The sequence below is a fragment of the Tarenaya hassleriana genome, unplaced genomic scaffold (genome assembly GCF_000463585.1).
Source record: "Tarenaya hassleriana unplaced genomic scaffold, ASM46358v1 Cleome20, whole genome shotgun sequence".
NCBI lineage: Eukaryota > Viridiplantae > Streptophyta > Magnoliopsida > Brassicales > Cleomaceae > Tarenaya > Tarenaya hassleriana.
The window spans coordinates 493,957-509,015 of NW_010965373.1; the positions used below are offsets into that span (position 1 = coordinate 493,957).

At 35.9% G+C, this 15,059-nt stretch overlaps 4 protein-coding genes across 6 annotated transcripts in view; 2 read left to right on the forward strand and 2 right to left on the reverse strand.

The window, feature by feature from the left end:
• The window catches only part of LOC104813512 (U3 small nucleolar RNA-associated protein 25), a 7,409-nt gene extending 5,723 nt beyond the window's left edge, over positions 1-1,686 (forward strand). Inside the window, exons 19-25 of the mRNA XM_010541115.1 lie at positions 85-156; positions 346-375; positions 532-626; positions 725-830; positions 1,011-1,073; positions 1,173-1,247; positions 1,376-1,686. Coding sequence (XP_010539417.1) covers positions 85-156; positions 346-375; positions 532-626; positions 725-830; positions 1,011-1,073; positions 1,173-1,247; positions 1,376-1,450 — 516 coding nt within the window. The 3' untranslated portion in view covers positions 1,451-1,686. The remainder of the gene's footprint in view (positions 1-84; positions 157-345; positions 376-531; positions 627-724; positions 831-1,010; positions 1,074-1,172; positions 1,248-1,375) is intronic.
• A 5,480-nt stretch (positions 1,687-7,166) lies between these two features.
• Positions 7,167-10,481, forward strand: LOC104813513 (probable serine/threonine-protein kinase fhkE). 2 transcript variants are annotated; one of them, XM_010541117.2, is made up of 3 exons: positions 7,167-7,523; positions 9,547-9,680; positions 9,812-10,480. In XM_010541117.2, the coding sequence occupies exons 2-3, from the start codon at positions 9,549-9,551 to the stop codon at positions 10,355-10,357; spliced, it is 678 nt and encodes a 225-aa protein (XP_010539419.1). In that variant the 5' UTR covers positions 7,167-7,523; positions 9,547-9,548; the 3' UTR covers positions 10,358-10,480. The 2 variants fall into 2 exon arrangements, with proteins under 2 accessions (XP_010539419.1, XP_010539418.1); XM_010541116.2 differs by lacking the exon at positions 7,167-7,523 and adding an exon at positions 9,051-9,422 and having other exon boundaries at positions 9,812-10,481.
• Positions 10,482-11,060: 579 nt separating this feature from the next.
• LOC104813514 lies at positions 11,061-12,178 on the reverse strand. Its single transcript, XM_010541118.1, has 3 exons — positions 11,849-12,178; positions 11,593-11,760; positions 11,061-11,442 (listed from the first exon to the last, which is right to left on the reverse strand). The coding sequence occupies exons 1-3, from the start codon at positions 12,004-12,006 to the stop codon at positions 11,205-11,207; spliced, it is 564 nt and encodes a 187-aa protein (XP_010539420.1). The 5' UTR covers positions 12,007-12,178; the 3' UTR covers positions 11,061-11,204.
• A 119-nt stretch (positions 12,179-12,297) lies between these two features.
• LOC104813515 (ATPase 2, plasma membrane-type) overlaps positions 12,298-15,059 on the reverse strand; it is a 7,300-nt gene continuing 4,538 nt past the window's right edge. For both annotated transcript variants that reach the window (XM_010541121.2, XM_010541119.2), the window contains 10 exons: positions 14,868-15,012; positions 14,627-14,791; positions 14,297-14,535; positions 14,175-14,207; positions 13,989-14,070; positions 13,731-13,891; positions 13,449-13,622; positions 13,098-13,280; positions 12,810-12,991; positions 12,298-12,625 (listed from right to left, as the gene is read on the reverse strand). In XM_010541121.2, coding sequence (XP_010539423.1) covers positions 12,529-12,625; positions 12,810-12,991; positions 13,098-13,280; positions 13,449-13,622; positions 13,731-13,891; positions 13,989-14,070; positions 14,175-14,207; positions 14,297-14,535; positions 14,627-14,791; positions 14,868-15,012 — 1,461 coding nt within the window. In that variant the 3' untranslated portion in view covers positions 12,298-12,528. The remainder of the gene's footprint in view (positions 12,626-12,809; positions 12,992-13,097; positions 13,281-13,448; positions 13,623-13,730; positions 13,892-13,988; positions 14,071-14,174; positions 14,208-14,296; positions 14,536-14,626; positions 14,792-14,867; positions 15,013-15,059) is intronic.

A 15,059-nucleotide genomic window follows, 5' to 3' on the forward strand; every position in this document is an offset into this window, starting at 1 on the left:
GCATTCCTGTTTAGAAGCATTAAATTTTGTGACCAAAGATCTCAAAAACTAATTCACCCTTCCTTTCTCTCCTCATGCTGCCAGATCTATGAACGATTTAGTGCAGACTCTATAGTACAGGCAGATGATGCTCGTTTCGAATATTTTACTAAGAAGGTCAAGTTCTGGAATTCTATTCTTTCCTGTTTCCTACTATATTTTCATGGAGAGAAACAAATACTAGTTAAGGATGATATTTTCCAAATTTTCTTCTCTGCAACATCCCATTGAAGGAAGAGACAAGTAACACAAAATCAGTCAAATGCTAGGCACAAAAATGCTGATATATCTTTATTTTTTGTGCAGATCTTCCCAAAGATAAAAGATTCGGTTCAGGTACACTCGCTAATGCAAAGGCTGTGCTTACTGATTTAGACTTACTTTCTGTAGAAAGCCATGATGAATAGTGGCGGAGTTGGTTAGATTTAAGAAGCCTTTTTCATAATGTAATTTCTGGGGATTGTTGTTCATATTACAAATTCTATTTTGCAGGGAGGAATCATGATCTTTATCCATTCTTACTTCGAGTTTGTCAGGCTGAGGAACTTTCTGAAGTCGCAGAATGCATCTTTCTGTCTACTCGGAGAGTGAGAACGTTTTCCTGCATAAGTGTCGCTCTTTCGTTATTTATGATTTGGACATTTTTTTCATTAAACCGTAATGAGCTTCATCTCTCTCTTTCCAGCTATACAAAAGCTCCGGATATATCGCGTGCACGTGTTTGGTTTTTCGAGGGCAAGCGGAAGATGATGCTTTACACGGAGAGAGCATACTTTTATAGGAGATACAAGGTTAAATTTTTAGTCTTTGATTTGATCTTCCTGAGAAAGACCTGGCTCTAGCTTGCAGTTGGTCTCCAAGATTAAAACACTTGGGATAAAAAAAAAATGCTTTGTTGAGGAATCCATTAAGAATTGTGCATTTGGTTCATAATTGCTAAGATTGTTTTCTGTTTAACTTGGGGTTAACAGATCCGTGGAATTAAGAACCTAATCATCTACTCCCTCCCGGAACGGAAGGAATTCTACCCCGAGGTAAGAAACTCTTAAATAGCTTCGACACTCAGATTGTGCCACAGCTGTGAATGGATCGGAATCTAATCTCTCTGTATTTTTTGATTGAAACTAATGCAGATTGTGAATATGCTGGAAGGATCATCGCATGACATGGTGTCTACAGCTCTCTTTTCTCGGTTTGATCTACTCCGGGTAATCCTCCTCTCCTTGATCTTTCCATGGTTCATACTCACTAATTATGGGTTCTCTCTGTCGACTCAGAACTCTCTCTCTCTCTCTCTTGATTATTTGTTGTTTGGTTGATGGTATGCATATTGCAGCTGGAGAGGATCGTTGGGACAACATCTGCAAAGAGGATGATCAGTTCGGAGAAGAGCATCTTTGCGTTCTGTTAGCCCTGCTGCTCTGTCTAAATCCAACAAACTCGAGCTTTGGTTCTGTCTAAATTCAGTATTTCACTCAACGGAGGCCAAAAGCTTTGGTTCTGCAATGCAGATTTTGTGAAATTTTGACCCATGAGTATCTATCTTTCTTTTGTGTAATTCATCTTACTGCCCTAGTCATGTTTAAAAAATATGTGGTATTATTATTCCTTTTTTGTTAATTTATGAGTGGAAACAGTTTCAAAATCTGTCCATATTTACCCAAGCAATATTTGTAAGTACACTAAAGATATATTTTCGGAAGAGATTGGAGACGCTGGATTATCTTGGACAACTTGAAGAACAGAGAACGTTTTACAGAACAAGGTGACGCAATAAGTTCACGATCCAATTGGCCCATCATGTTGTAAAATGGACAAACATTACTACCCCAAAACACAAAATTATGAAATGGATGATTGACTGTTTTTATGATTAGCATTTTACTTATAAAATGAGGATATAACAAAAAAAAACTAGATAATGGAATTGATTAAAATATAATTAGCATCCGGAAGAGTTGTTAGATCGATCTAAACAAGATGAATATGTATATATATGTGTGTGTGTTATAAAGCTATATACAAATGCAACACTGATTGAAAAAAAAAACAGATATTGATTAAAAAAACGTAAATTATATAATGATAAAATTGATTGATATTGGCATCAATTAAGTGTCATGATAAGTAAAATCCATGAAGTGCATAATAAAGGATATTATAACAACGTGGGATATAAATAAGATATTGTCTTTGAAATCCAGATAACGTTTAAAAAATAAAAATAAAAATATATCTGTTAGGATCCACATAAGATTATCTTTTGGCTCGGTCATCAAGAGATTCTCTACCTTTTTTTTTTTATATAGAGCAATATATTCGGTATTCGTAGTTGGCGTTTTCATTGGTTAGGAAGTCATGTTCGGATTCCGATTCATTGTACATTGGAGCGTGAGGCTGTCGACCTAATTGTTTAAATAAATATGGTTTTCCGATTATATTTTATATGTTATTGTAATATATGTTTCTAATATAATTAAATGTCACACTTAATTAGCTCGCCTGAAATTTCGTTACCCAAGATTCTTTAGATACAGTAGAAATATAATTTGATCCCCTTTTTTCATTTATTGTTTTTTTTTCAGTTTCAGAAAAACACTCGTGAATATTTATTATATACATGCTAAGATCATTTGGAAAAAAATCTTTATATATTGTATACAAATCAATCACTAAAATTGTAAATGTAACTACTAGTTGTAATGAATTTTTAAGAATAAGAGACACAACATTTGGGCGGAATTATGAGGACATGAATTTTGTTATATTGGGTTTGGTGGAGACAGGATTAAATCACCGTGTCTGATTTTTACTCACAGGGCATTAATTAATTATTTATATTTCGTTTTCACCATAATGAATAAGTTATTTATTTAAATAATGTAAAAAAATGCAGTAAAGTATATGTAATTGAAGATAAGCTAAATCCAAGGACAAGTCAAATAAAAGAGTGACAAGTGGAGAACTCGCGAAACCACATGAGAAGCGGTCAGTTTTCATCTATGGAATTACGACACGTGTCCATTCGGTCCAAAAACCCTAATCTTAATGATGCCCGTAGTTAACTTAAAAAGGTTTTATTACTTTTTTTTTATTGTATAATCTTTGTTTTGGATATCACTGAGACTTCACGAATACGACAGATACACTTTCGGTTTCAATCTATTTGTGTGATTCTTAATATAAAATCGTACACTCTCTTGGTTTTACATCATCCTCTTAACATTTTCCTCTTTTTCTTTGGACAGAAGCGATTTCTAAAATAAATATATAAACAAAAATATCATATATATATACACCTCTCTCTCTCTCTTAACTGATGCAAGGAAATATATTCGAATTAAAAATCATGTAACTTACTATATTACATATGCACAAGATTCTCTGCCAAGTTATGCATAGGTCAGTTATAGGATATATGTATTCCACAGATGTGTATGCAATATACTAAAATGCATATATATAAATATAATATGTGTGAGTATAAGAAAAATAGTGGGAAAAAAGGAGGGTCCACATAAAGAAAGGGAGAAGTGTGTGTAGGTTAGAAAGGCTACAACGCGTGCTTCCTCCTCCTTTTAAACCCTAATTTTCTAACCTTTTATATATATATATATATATATATATAGAGAGAGAGAGAGAGAGAGATCCATCCCATTGCCTCCACATGCCGACACTTTCTTCTGTATAGGCCCTTCCCTTTCTCTCCTAATATTATTCTTATTAGTTTCTAATCCACACTGTTTTATTCACTATTATATTTACTTTCTATCTTCCCTAGTTCTCCGGTTTATAATGATCTCATGCATGCATGCATGAATGTATGTATGTATGCATGCATGCATGCATCTATGCATGTATGTATGTATGCGTTCAACCCAGAGACAATAGTTCATGTGATGTACTACGGAGACCTAGATGTTGACTTGCAGATTCCAGCTCTGAAACTTGAATTAAAAAAAAAATCTGATCGTGTTTTAAGCCAGAAGCAATAATTATGTCCCTAATAAAACTTTGGTGCATATAGTACTTACATGCTATTATTGGTCTAACTAAGGATACATACATAATATATATATATATATATTAATAATTAATTAAGATAATCATTTTAGATAATCATATTTGCATAATTTCACATGTGAATGCCTCACATGCCTCGGCCTAATCCAGCCTGCGGTCTCCTTTTCTTTTCATCTTACTTTTTTTTTTTTATCTTTTCTTCTGTTTAAATATTTATTAATATACGCATGCATCCGCAGTTGGAATCATTTATTTTTTTAATTATAAATTATCTACATTAAATATTACACCCACAAATCTATAGAGTGCATTTTTTTATTTAAAAAATCGGATATATGTATTTAATGTATGATTTTTTGGGATCCGAATTCGAGCACTATGAACCAAACGACGATGAAGATATGAAACTTCATGGACCGACAATTCTTTGAAAAATTGGTTAGATACGCGAAGTACTAACATATGTAGATATGCTCCTTGTCCCATATATATAAGCATTATTTGATTTAATTTTGGTTAGCTCACATTTTAAATTTTTCTTATCAATCAGCGTACCAGTAACTAAATTACTCTTTATTTCTTCTTGTGTGAAATTATTAGATGTTTTAAATCTTTTATTTCATATATATATACGCTACAAAAATACAAATCTGCCATTGCAAAAATCCAGATTTTGTTGAAAAAAACACTCTGCTGCAATTTTTTCATTGTAAATTGTTACAATTTTAAAAAATTGCGACAAAAAATAGTTACAAACGGTTTTTCTACAAAATATTGCATTGCAAGTAAAAAAAAATAAAATAGAATTATAAAAGTTTGAAAGTATATATTAACATAAAATAAATAATAAATAGAAACAAAATTAATGTATCGACATATGCAAGAGATTGAAGGGTTAATAAAAACATCATTAATATATTGATGTGGATCATTATAACAAATAAAATGAAATGAACATTTTGTTTCCTAAATACATCTTCTTTTTTTTTTTAAAAAAAAAGATAATACATAGGAATAGAAAGATAATGAAAATTTTCTATGCATACCTTTTTTATAGGTTAGATTGCAACGAAATATCCTAACTTACCTTATTTTGTAACCAAATTTTGTTTTATATGCAACGCATTAACTATTTATCACGGTCAAACAGCGACAATAAAAAATCAATGAGATGCATTGAAATTCGTTTTTTTGTTAAAAAAATTATTACGGTTAATTTATTTTTTGAATTTTTATCTTTGTAACGAAAGTTTTGCAATGAGATATATATGAAATGAAATTATTTCTTTTTTTTTTAACTGACTTTTTTTGCAGTGTGTCAAATATGTGTAATATATATAGTATATTCCCCCAACCCAATAATTTCTGTAATGCAGAGATTATTTTTCTTTACTTGGATTAGATGCGCACGCATCAAGAAATTCTCATGCAAAATATGTGCCTAGAAAAATGTTTAGTAGATTGTGTCGTGTGTGTATATATATATATATATATAAAATAAATATGAAGTCGATAATAAAGAGGAAGTCGGTGCGTTATATCGGAAGCCCCATGTGAGCCGAAGATTTCCTTGAGGGGAGGAAGCGAAACATGTAGAAGACAAAGCCTCTTCATTATTTTTTTAAAATTATAATTAATAATTTAAATGTCTTTTTTTATTTAAATCTCGATAGTCCAATTACTTAAAAAGCATGTGCTCGGTGGGTGCGTACACAAAGCCCTTTAATTTTTATTTTGTTACGCCTCCATATAACGAATCTTTGCAATGAAACTTAAATTCCATTTCTATGGTTTTCCCTTGCCCCCTTAATTCGGCCTTCGACGGACTTCCATGGAAAGTTTTATATATATATATATACTCTTTTTCTTTGGACAGAAGCGATTTCTAAAATAAATATATAAACAAAAATATCATATATATATACACCTCTCTCTCTCTCTTAACTGATGCAAGGAAATATATTCGAATTAAAAATCATGTAACTTACTATATTACATATGCACAAGATTCTCTGCCAAGTTATGCATAGGTCAGTTATAGGATATATGTATTCCACAGATGTGTATGCAATATACTAAAATGCATATATATAAATATAATATGTGTGAGTATAAGAAAAATAGTGGGAAAAAAGGAGGGTCCACATAAAGAAAGGGAGAAGTGTGTGTAGGTTAGAAAGGCTACAACGCGTGCTTCCTCCTCCTTTTAAACCCTAATTTTCTAACCTTTTATTGTGTGTGGGGGTGGGTGTGTTATTTTCAAATATAATAAAAGGAGAATAATTAGAATTTCCAAAATAATGCAAAATAAAATCAGCTAATTAAAGAAAGGTAGAAAGGTTGGCTTCAATTGGTTGTTTTAATAATATATATATATATATATATTATTGTATATGGTTTCACCTTTTTATGGTTCATGCATATATCTTGATGATGATGATCAGTCCAGTGAGGATTTGTCTGGAATATATTGTTCATAGCCCACATTTGTTCTTATTTTTATTGTTCATCTTTTGTCCGAATCCCCTTGATCTGATCCCAGCCTAGGTATAATGTACGTACATGCAGTGTATATATATACGCTCATTTATTATACACGCACACATATAAGATTATGCCATGCATAATAGAGAATTGCCAACCAAATTATCCAGATCTTTTTCATAACGTTCTAAGATTATATATGTGTTACAGTGAGATAAATCATAAAGCAAAAAAATAAATAAATGGAATAAACTTCTTGTATTTCTTGGGTCAATTTTTTGTAATTTTTTTATCATTTACTTCCGCGTAGATGGCGTATTTTATTTATTTTTTACTTTCTGTAGTATTCCAATTTTATCAACCTTCCACTAAAGAGATGATGAAAATTTAAAAGTTATCTTTGTTTTTTTTTTTACTTTAAAATTTAAAATACGCGCGCATATTTATATGTATGCGCGCGCGCACACACACACATATATATATATATATATATATATGCGTGTGTGTGTGTGTGTAATTGGAAAAGAAAATCTTGTTTTGTCTGTGATTTGGAGTGAGAATAATGAAGCTCAGCTTTTTCCTCCACAGCCTGTCAAAATGCCCTTTCTAAATTATTATAAGTATTAATTAAATCTCTTGATTACGCTTATTAATTTTAAGCACTTGTCCTCTGCTTAGCCTTAGATTACCCTCCCTCTCTCTCTCTCTCATGGGCTTTAATCCTATCGAATCGGCTTAATTTTTTTTTTGGGTAAAAAATCGGCTTAATTATTCCTTAGTATTTCTGCTATTTTCTTTCTCGGTACATATATATAGCTTCTGCTTTGCAGCAAAGCGAGAGAGATACATACGATATATATATGTATATATGTGTGTGTGTGTGTGTGTGTGTGTAGTCATGAGTCTTGAAGGGGGGTGAGCTTTATGGCATGAGCTTCCTGGGAGGAGAATCACAGTTTGGTCGCACTTCCTTCCAGGTAATCATCATCTTCATCGTAGAAATAATTTTTATAAATATATTTTTTTAGTTGTTATTTTCTCTAAGTTCATGAACTTTTTTCCCCTAGCTAGGGAGAGATCGATTCATACACAAAACTACAAAAACACACGCATAGATGAGTCATGAGTCTCTTGTGATTCACCCCATATATATATGTACACACACATATATATAAACATGTATATGTATATCGATTAATTGACCCACCAGCTTACAAGCATAAAATTGTAGAAAAGACATTGTTTTCCATGGAAGGAGATCAGTCGGTCAAGCTCCCATGAAAAAGTAGCAATAAAAGTTCTGAAAGGGAAAGTGATATTAATCTTTCTCTGGTTATTAATTATGGTCTATGAGTCAAAATTATTGGACCGTGCATTGCTTTTGAACGGTGGCCATATGAAAAACACCAGCTTTTGGCCTCATATATAATCTCATGATCAATTCGGCCTTCGATGAATCTGATCCTCTTTCTCTTTCTTTTGTCGGTTTGTCAGTCCATTATTATAATTATGGTAGTCCTCACAAATCGTATAAAGCAACTGAATTAAGATACTTACATATATATATATATATGCATATACATATAATAACATACGTGAAGCTTCACGTTCTCTCCTCTCTTCACTTTTATATGTGTACCATATATCATTCTATATCAATTTTGTTTTCAACCGTACATATTACATATATATATATATATATATTTGGTGTGATCTACTCATGTTCCTCTTGATAGCAGTGCATCTTGTCATGTCTGTGTATATATGTATGTGGGCACGTGTGTATATGCGTGTGTATGTGTATCTATAGGTGCGTGGGTCTGCATACATTTGTTCTTGAAGAAACAAAACTTAGTGGAAACTTTGGTGATACAGTTTTGTTGTTTTGCTTCACGTAAGAATGAGAACCATCCCCATGTATCCATATTTATAAATCTATTATCCATTCACATATATATATATATATAAGGTTTAAAAATCATTTCATTTTTTTTCTTAAGTACTTAGTTCAATAATCTATTTTTTAGATATAATTGTGTCCAAAAAGAAAGTAAAAATTATATGAAATTAAGAGTAGCTTTTTCCTCGTCGACTCATGCCAATGACAACCTCTAATTACCACATATTTCAATTTAGAGTCACTGCTATCTAGGCCGTACGGTAGCATTTATGGTCCATATTGACCGGCTATATGATCCCCCGTGGAATATTTGACCCATATACCCCGCGGGGAAAAAAAATAATTTCACGTAGTAAATTTTGTAACTTGTTTTACGTCCACACCTATAACGATATATATATATATATATGCCAAACTTGTGGCTCACAAAATTGATCGATGTACAATCATATTTACTTTGTTTTTAATCAATGTGAGATATTAGGGGAGTCCCCAACCTAGTGGTTAATGATAATCCGAGGCTGGTTTACATGTTCTGCGTGGTTTGCCGACTATTACGCAGGAAGGTGGGCTGTGAGATAAGGTTTTCAATCGTAAAAAAATTATAAGATATTACGAAAAAAGAAACACAACTCTAGAATCTTTTATTTATTTATTTATTTATTAATTTATATCTTGGGGTGATGTAATGGTGGGGCAAGTATGTTTATGTTGGGTTTGGGTACTAAATTGGCACTACATATGGAGAGAAAACAAGCTCGATTCATTTGGACAAGACACCAACACATAGACGTAAACAGAAAAAAGAAGATCCAAAATCTCCAAGTCCTTTTTTATTTATTTATAGATTTTCCACTACTATTTAATTAATTATATATAATATCTTCTTCGGTTCTCACTTCAATTTTAATGGTCTCTGACTATAGTTTCCATCATCCTCTCATGCAAATATCTCTCTCCATTACAGTCTTTCAGTGTATTCGTTCTTCCTTCCTTCCTTCTTGGTTGATTCGATTTCATGCAGAGAGGCTATATTACTCGTCGATATGTATATATATATATATATGACTATATAACATATTTGTGAATATTTTTTTCAGGCATGGGAACGAAGATCGTAGGCAGAAGAGAGGGTCGTTGTAGGGTTAGGTCCATGGATAGTTTCCTTGAAAACCAAAACCTCAATTCCATCAGAAACACAATGCTAGCCCAAGAAGACATTTTCAAGAACCAGGTATGCACGTCTACAGTTATATATATATACATTACATAGTATACGTGTGTACACGCAGTAAATAGAATTCGGACTCTGTATCTAATAAACCCTAAGGAAAAGGATGGTACGTAACTGGAAATTAATGGCAGGTAAGAGAGCTGCACAGAGTGTACGGTGTACAGAAGGTAATGATGGAGGAGCTGAAGAAGGAGACCAAACAAAGACGACAATGGAGTCATGATGATAACCTAACGTACCCACAACAACCAGCAGCTTCTCACAACAACAGCAGCAGCTTCTTTTTGCTCGATTTCAACAACAGCAGCAATCAGAGGCGGAGAGATAGGAGCCGGAGTGGCTCAGGCATCGAACTCGAGAGCCCTGCTGCAGAAATCTCGGCCGTCGACCTCGGACGACCAACGAGGACGAACGGATCGGACACGATGGAGGAGATAGAACTAGAACTGACCTTGAGCATCGGAATGTCCTCTTCGTCGGATAACCAGAGGGAAACGACGACAACGAACAACAACAACTCTTCGACAACCTCGTTTAGATCGGATAATGTTGACAATAATAATAATAAAGATTGTAGCGGACAAAGCACACCGATGAGCAGTTCGAGTACGACGTTGGATCAGGAGAAGAAGAGGTCACATTGGCTTTTTCAGGGACTAAGTATAAACCGAACCTAATCATCGATCTTTACTTGTATTAATTTACTGACTTTTTTTTGTTATATATATATCAACTTTTATTCTCCTCCAATTATTGCGTCTGATTCGTTATCTTCATGTAACACTCGAAATTTCTGATTTCAATTGGTTAATGGTCCATTCGTCCAAGACCAAAACAAAAGATTATAGTACATATTTAAAGGCGAGCTCAAGAATCTGTCCACAAAATGAGATTATCCCGAGGTTTCACATCGTCCACGTATATAAAGTTAGCTCCTTTTTTTTTTTGGGTAATCCTCGGGGGGGTCTGTTTTCGCATCGCCACCAAGAACAAGCCATGAGACATAACTGTGTGACTTGAGTAGTTCAAACCGGTGGAACGTAGACACAAAACGTATGTCCTGTCTCGAGTTCGAATTTCAAATTGGGAAAAGAAGCGTAATTCCAATCACATAATTTGTTTCCGGCTCCGGAATTAGTCTGAATTTCGGTTCAGAATACCCGATTACAAAAAAAAAAAGACATAACGGTGGGGAGTAGTTGAAACTTGAATTCTCGAACCGGCCGCTTTGGCCACAATTTTGAGGCTTTTTTACCAAATGGGTTTGTAAATTTTTCTGAAAATTTTGGTGGGCGGAAGGCAGATTTGTGTGATTTAGGGTATAACTCGTACTCCAAAGATGAACCTCTCATTCTCGAAAGAGGAATAATAACAACAACATTTCCTATAATTCGGTATCATTCTTGTTGATTTACCTGCTTTTCTTTCGCACAAACAAGATTTCACAGATCATAATATATTGCACTATGAACGATATTACAAAGTTTGTCTTTTTACTCCAAACAAAATGACATTTAAACTTTACTAGAAGTCATCATCGTCTGGTTCATCTCGTGATCGGAGAAACCTTCTGGCGACTGCTGCGGCTGCTCCGAAGAACATGAAGAGGACGAGGAGGTCGAATCCGCCGCCTATGCCGACGGCTACGGTCGGGCCAGGGGCGAAAAAGGAAAACGGCGACCAGCCCCAGCCGCCGTAGACGCCATAACCGTAACCGCCGACCAAGGGCGGCGCAACCGGCGGATTCACGTATATGTTGGTCCTGTTTCAGAGATTGAAGCAAGTGAATTTCCAAAGTAGTGTGCTTTTTTTTGTTCAATGTTTAAGAATCATTTGGCTATTATCTTTGAAAGATCCCTAATTTAAAAAAGAAAAAGAATCTGAAACTGAAAATGGGGTCGTGAGCCGTGACCTCGATCTGTTGCTGATTCGAGGGGACGGGCGAGGAGATGAAGGGCGAAACGCCTGACCGCCGATTCTGCCGCCGGTCTTGGCCGCAGACGCGTCGCCGACTGATCCAAACGCCAATACTCCCACCGCTAGCGTCGCGATTGCCAGTTTCGCCAGCTGCTTCTCATTTCTAAACATAATACAGAAAAAAAAAAATCAGAATCTCTGCATCTGGTAACAGGAATTCTTCACACAACTATAGACAAAAAAGAAGAAACCTGGAAGAGGTGTCGTCGTCTTCGTGGTTTGTGTAATTACAAGAGATTGAGTTGGGGGGCGTGAATCTCTTGGGAGAGTAGTGTTTGTGTCTGAAACTGAGGGAGTTGAAGAGAAAGAAGCCCTGTCGCGAGGAAGCAGCTATGGCGGCGACGGACATTTTCGGTAATGCGTACGGAAACTGATGGGAATTGAAGAGCTTTGTTGCCTGCTCGGTTTGTTGTGGATTTTTTGGAAGAATTTCTTTTTTTTTTTGGTCGGCGATTCTTTTCTCTTCTCTGCTTTGCGATTGTGATAAAGAGGATGCCACATGGAGCTTTACCAATGGTTGGACTGGAGAGTTTCACGAAGAAAAGTAGTGTATATATATAATCCACGTGAAGTAAAATATCCGGTTAGTGTCTGGTCGGAGAAGGAAATCCGAACTGAACCGTGAAGACTGAAAAAAAAATGCCGAGAAATATATAAAAATATATTTCGATTTATTTGTCCCATTTTTTGTAATACATAAACTACTGATAACAATGATTAGTAAAAAAAAAAGGAAAATCGGAGTTTAAAGGAATTCAACACTACAAAAAAAAAAAAAAAGATTGCAGTCTCCCCCCTTAGAAAGGCATGGGTATGTTCATCATCATCGTCATCATCATCATGTTCCAAATTTTAGAATGTGTGTATCTTATTAAACGGTGTAGTGACCAGCGGGAGCATCAATGTCCAAACCCTTCAGCTTCACCACCGATTCTACGTGCCCTTTCAGCGTGTGCAGCTCCCTCAACCTGTTCATTTAATTATAATTATTAATTACCCTTTTAAACTCTTATTATATAATGATAATTACAATCCTAGTTCTTGTTTCTTTTGCTATTGTTCATATGTTGTTTTCAGAATATGATCCTTTTAATTACAATTGGCATTGAGGAATGAAGGTTGTTTTCTTTTTCTACAAAAAAAAAAAAGTACCTGGCGATCTCAGCTCGTCTCTTGGCTTGCTCGGCTATCTCAGACAGTTCTCGGTAGCTGCCTTTCTCGGGGAAGATGTTGGCACCTTCCTTTGGTTGCAGTCCATGTAATGTCCTCTGTGCCGTCGCCCACTGCGCTTCTCTCTCTTCTCTTCCGTAGTCTTTCTTGGTCGTGAATGCCGTCTGTTCATTCAGACAAAATGTGTATTTAGTGTTTTTGGTTAATGCTTCTGTCTTTCCCCCGTGTTTTTTCAGCTTATGAAGATGTTGGACTGGATAAGGGCCGTACCTTGTTATCGATCAGGTTGACCCAAGCCTTCCCGCTCAGTACGTAACGGATGCCGAACTTCATGACGTCCAATGGCACGTAGAAAACAATGCTGTAGAGCCAGATGACTCCTGCCCATCCCCACCCTATTCCCTTTATTCTCGCAAAACTCCAGTTCGCATATACAGCTATCACCGTGGCAACCTGCATCGAGTTTCAGTCACTTTGACAGAGTCCATCACCCTAGTACATGTCCTAACCATCTCCATATTTCAGTGCTAGAAAACCCGATCTTATCTATTTTCAGTAAAGAGTTGTGTACCCTTTTCTTGCGGTAAAAGAATTGGGGGTTGATTATATAGGGGAGCTTACCAGTTGTGCAAGTATAAAGGCTGTAACCAATAGCAGTCCAGGGCGTTCAACAAAAGACCAGCTTCGGGACCGGGTGACAAAAATAAGAGCCTGGCTCACGATACTGACTTGTAGGTAGAGTGCAGCCATCATCTCATGTTCTCTGCCTCTCAGGTCCCTCACGCCGAACATTCTCTGTATCGGGGGCATAAAAAAAAACAGAGTTATACTCCATTTCTGAAGAGAAGGTGGAATAAAAAACGATTGAGCTTTTTAATAGGGGAAACGAGAGAAATTAGATACCGGGAAGACATCAGTCTCGTAAGCACCCCAGAAGAATATGACCGTCATCAAGGCCATATAGCCTCCGAGAACAACTCCGGTGGCAAAGATCTCATTCAGTTTCCAGCTATCTGGTGTGGGGGACGGCTTGACCCTGTCCTTTGATATTGTCATGATGGTACCTGGTGAAGTAACAGTTTGACATCAATGCTTTGCTTAGACAAGCAATCGCAGAAAGGTTGTTATGGATGATAATACAAAAGAAAAGAAAAAACTCACCGTCGTTCAGAATAGCAATGATCAAAACCATGAATGGTGAAAAATCGAACTTCCATATCAGAGCAACGAACATGAAGCCAAACTGCAGAATTTTGGAAGTGGGGAAAAACAGGATTAAGAGATTGCATAATGCTTGATTTAAAGGATATTTTTAATACGCTCCCAATTCTATGAACATTCACTTACCACAATACGGATGGTGATTGAAACTGCATAAATCTGGAAAGAACAACAGAGGGTTTCGGAGGTTAAACCTTTCAAAACACGGGAAATAGGTAAGGACTCGGGTAAAGAGATAAAGCACTCACTGTGTAGTTCTTCATTCTCTGGAAAATAGCTCGGCTGGTCAGCACAGCACTGATAATGACACTGAGTCCAGGCTCCGTGAGAACAATGTCAGAGGCACTTCTCGCAGCATCTGTAGCATCAGCCACAGCAATACCAATGTCGGCCTTCTTCAGTGCAGGAGCGTCATTCACACCGTCACCAGTCATACCACAAATATGCTTCCTCTCTTGCAACTTCTTCACGATTTCATATTTGTGCTCTGAAAAAAAAATTCGGAAAGTTGGTGTTAAAGAACAGTTGTGCTTTAACGTTAAGAGTTATGTCAAGACGTAAACCAGCAATGTACTAACCCGGGAAGACACCGGCAAACCCATCTGCCTTCTCGATCAACTCTTCTACAGGAATGGAAGCAATGCTTGGGTCTTTGTCTTGGCCAAGCAAAGATGCAGATGGGTACATGTTTGTTCCCATTCCAAGTCTGCGACCAGTCTCCTTGCCGATAGCAAGTTGATCACCTAAATCATCCCATGAAAGGGAGAGATGAGGAAATAGAAGAAAGTGGCAAGGCGTTTAACAGAGTAAACCAATTACCAGTAATCATCTTGACATTGACACCGAGCTCTAGAGCTCTTCTGATGGTTTCTGCGCTGTCATGCCTTGGAGGATCAAAAAGAGGCAACAAGCCAACGAACTGCCATGGGCCACCAGGACTTTCTTTTGTTTTCTCAGGTACCACCTGAACACGTAAAATGCAATCGTCAGTCAATTGTTTCACCTACACGA

Bases quoted from the DNA above. Each gene is read 5' to 3' on its own strand.
- LOC104813514 (XM_010541118.1), bottom strand. From the start codon at position 12,006: ATGTCCGTCGCCGCCATAGCTGCTTCCTCGCGACAGGGCTTCTTTCTC. The intron at 11,761-11,848 runs GTTTCTTCTTTT...TATTATGTTTAG, and splicing joins GACGACGACACCTCTTCCAG to AAATGAGAAGCAGCTGGCGA. The intron at 11,443-11,592 runs GTCACGGCTCAC...TCTCTGAAACAG, and splicing joins CGAATCAGCAACAGATCGAG to GACCAACATATACGTGAATC.
- LOC104813513 (XM_010541116.2), top strand. From the start codon at position 9,356: ATGGTCTCTGACTATAGTTTCCATCATCCTCTCATGCAAATATCTCTC. The intron at 9,423-9,546 runs GTATTCGTTCTT...TATTTTTTTCAG, and splicing joins CTCCATTACAGTCTTTCAGT to GCATGGGAACGAAGATCGTA. The intron at 9,681-9,811 runs GTATGCACGTCT...AATTAATGGCAG, and splicing joins AAGACATTTTCAAGAACCAG to GTAAGAGAGCTGCACAGAGT.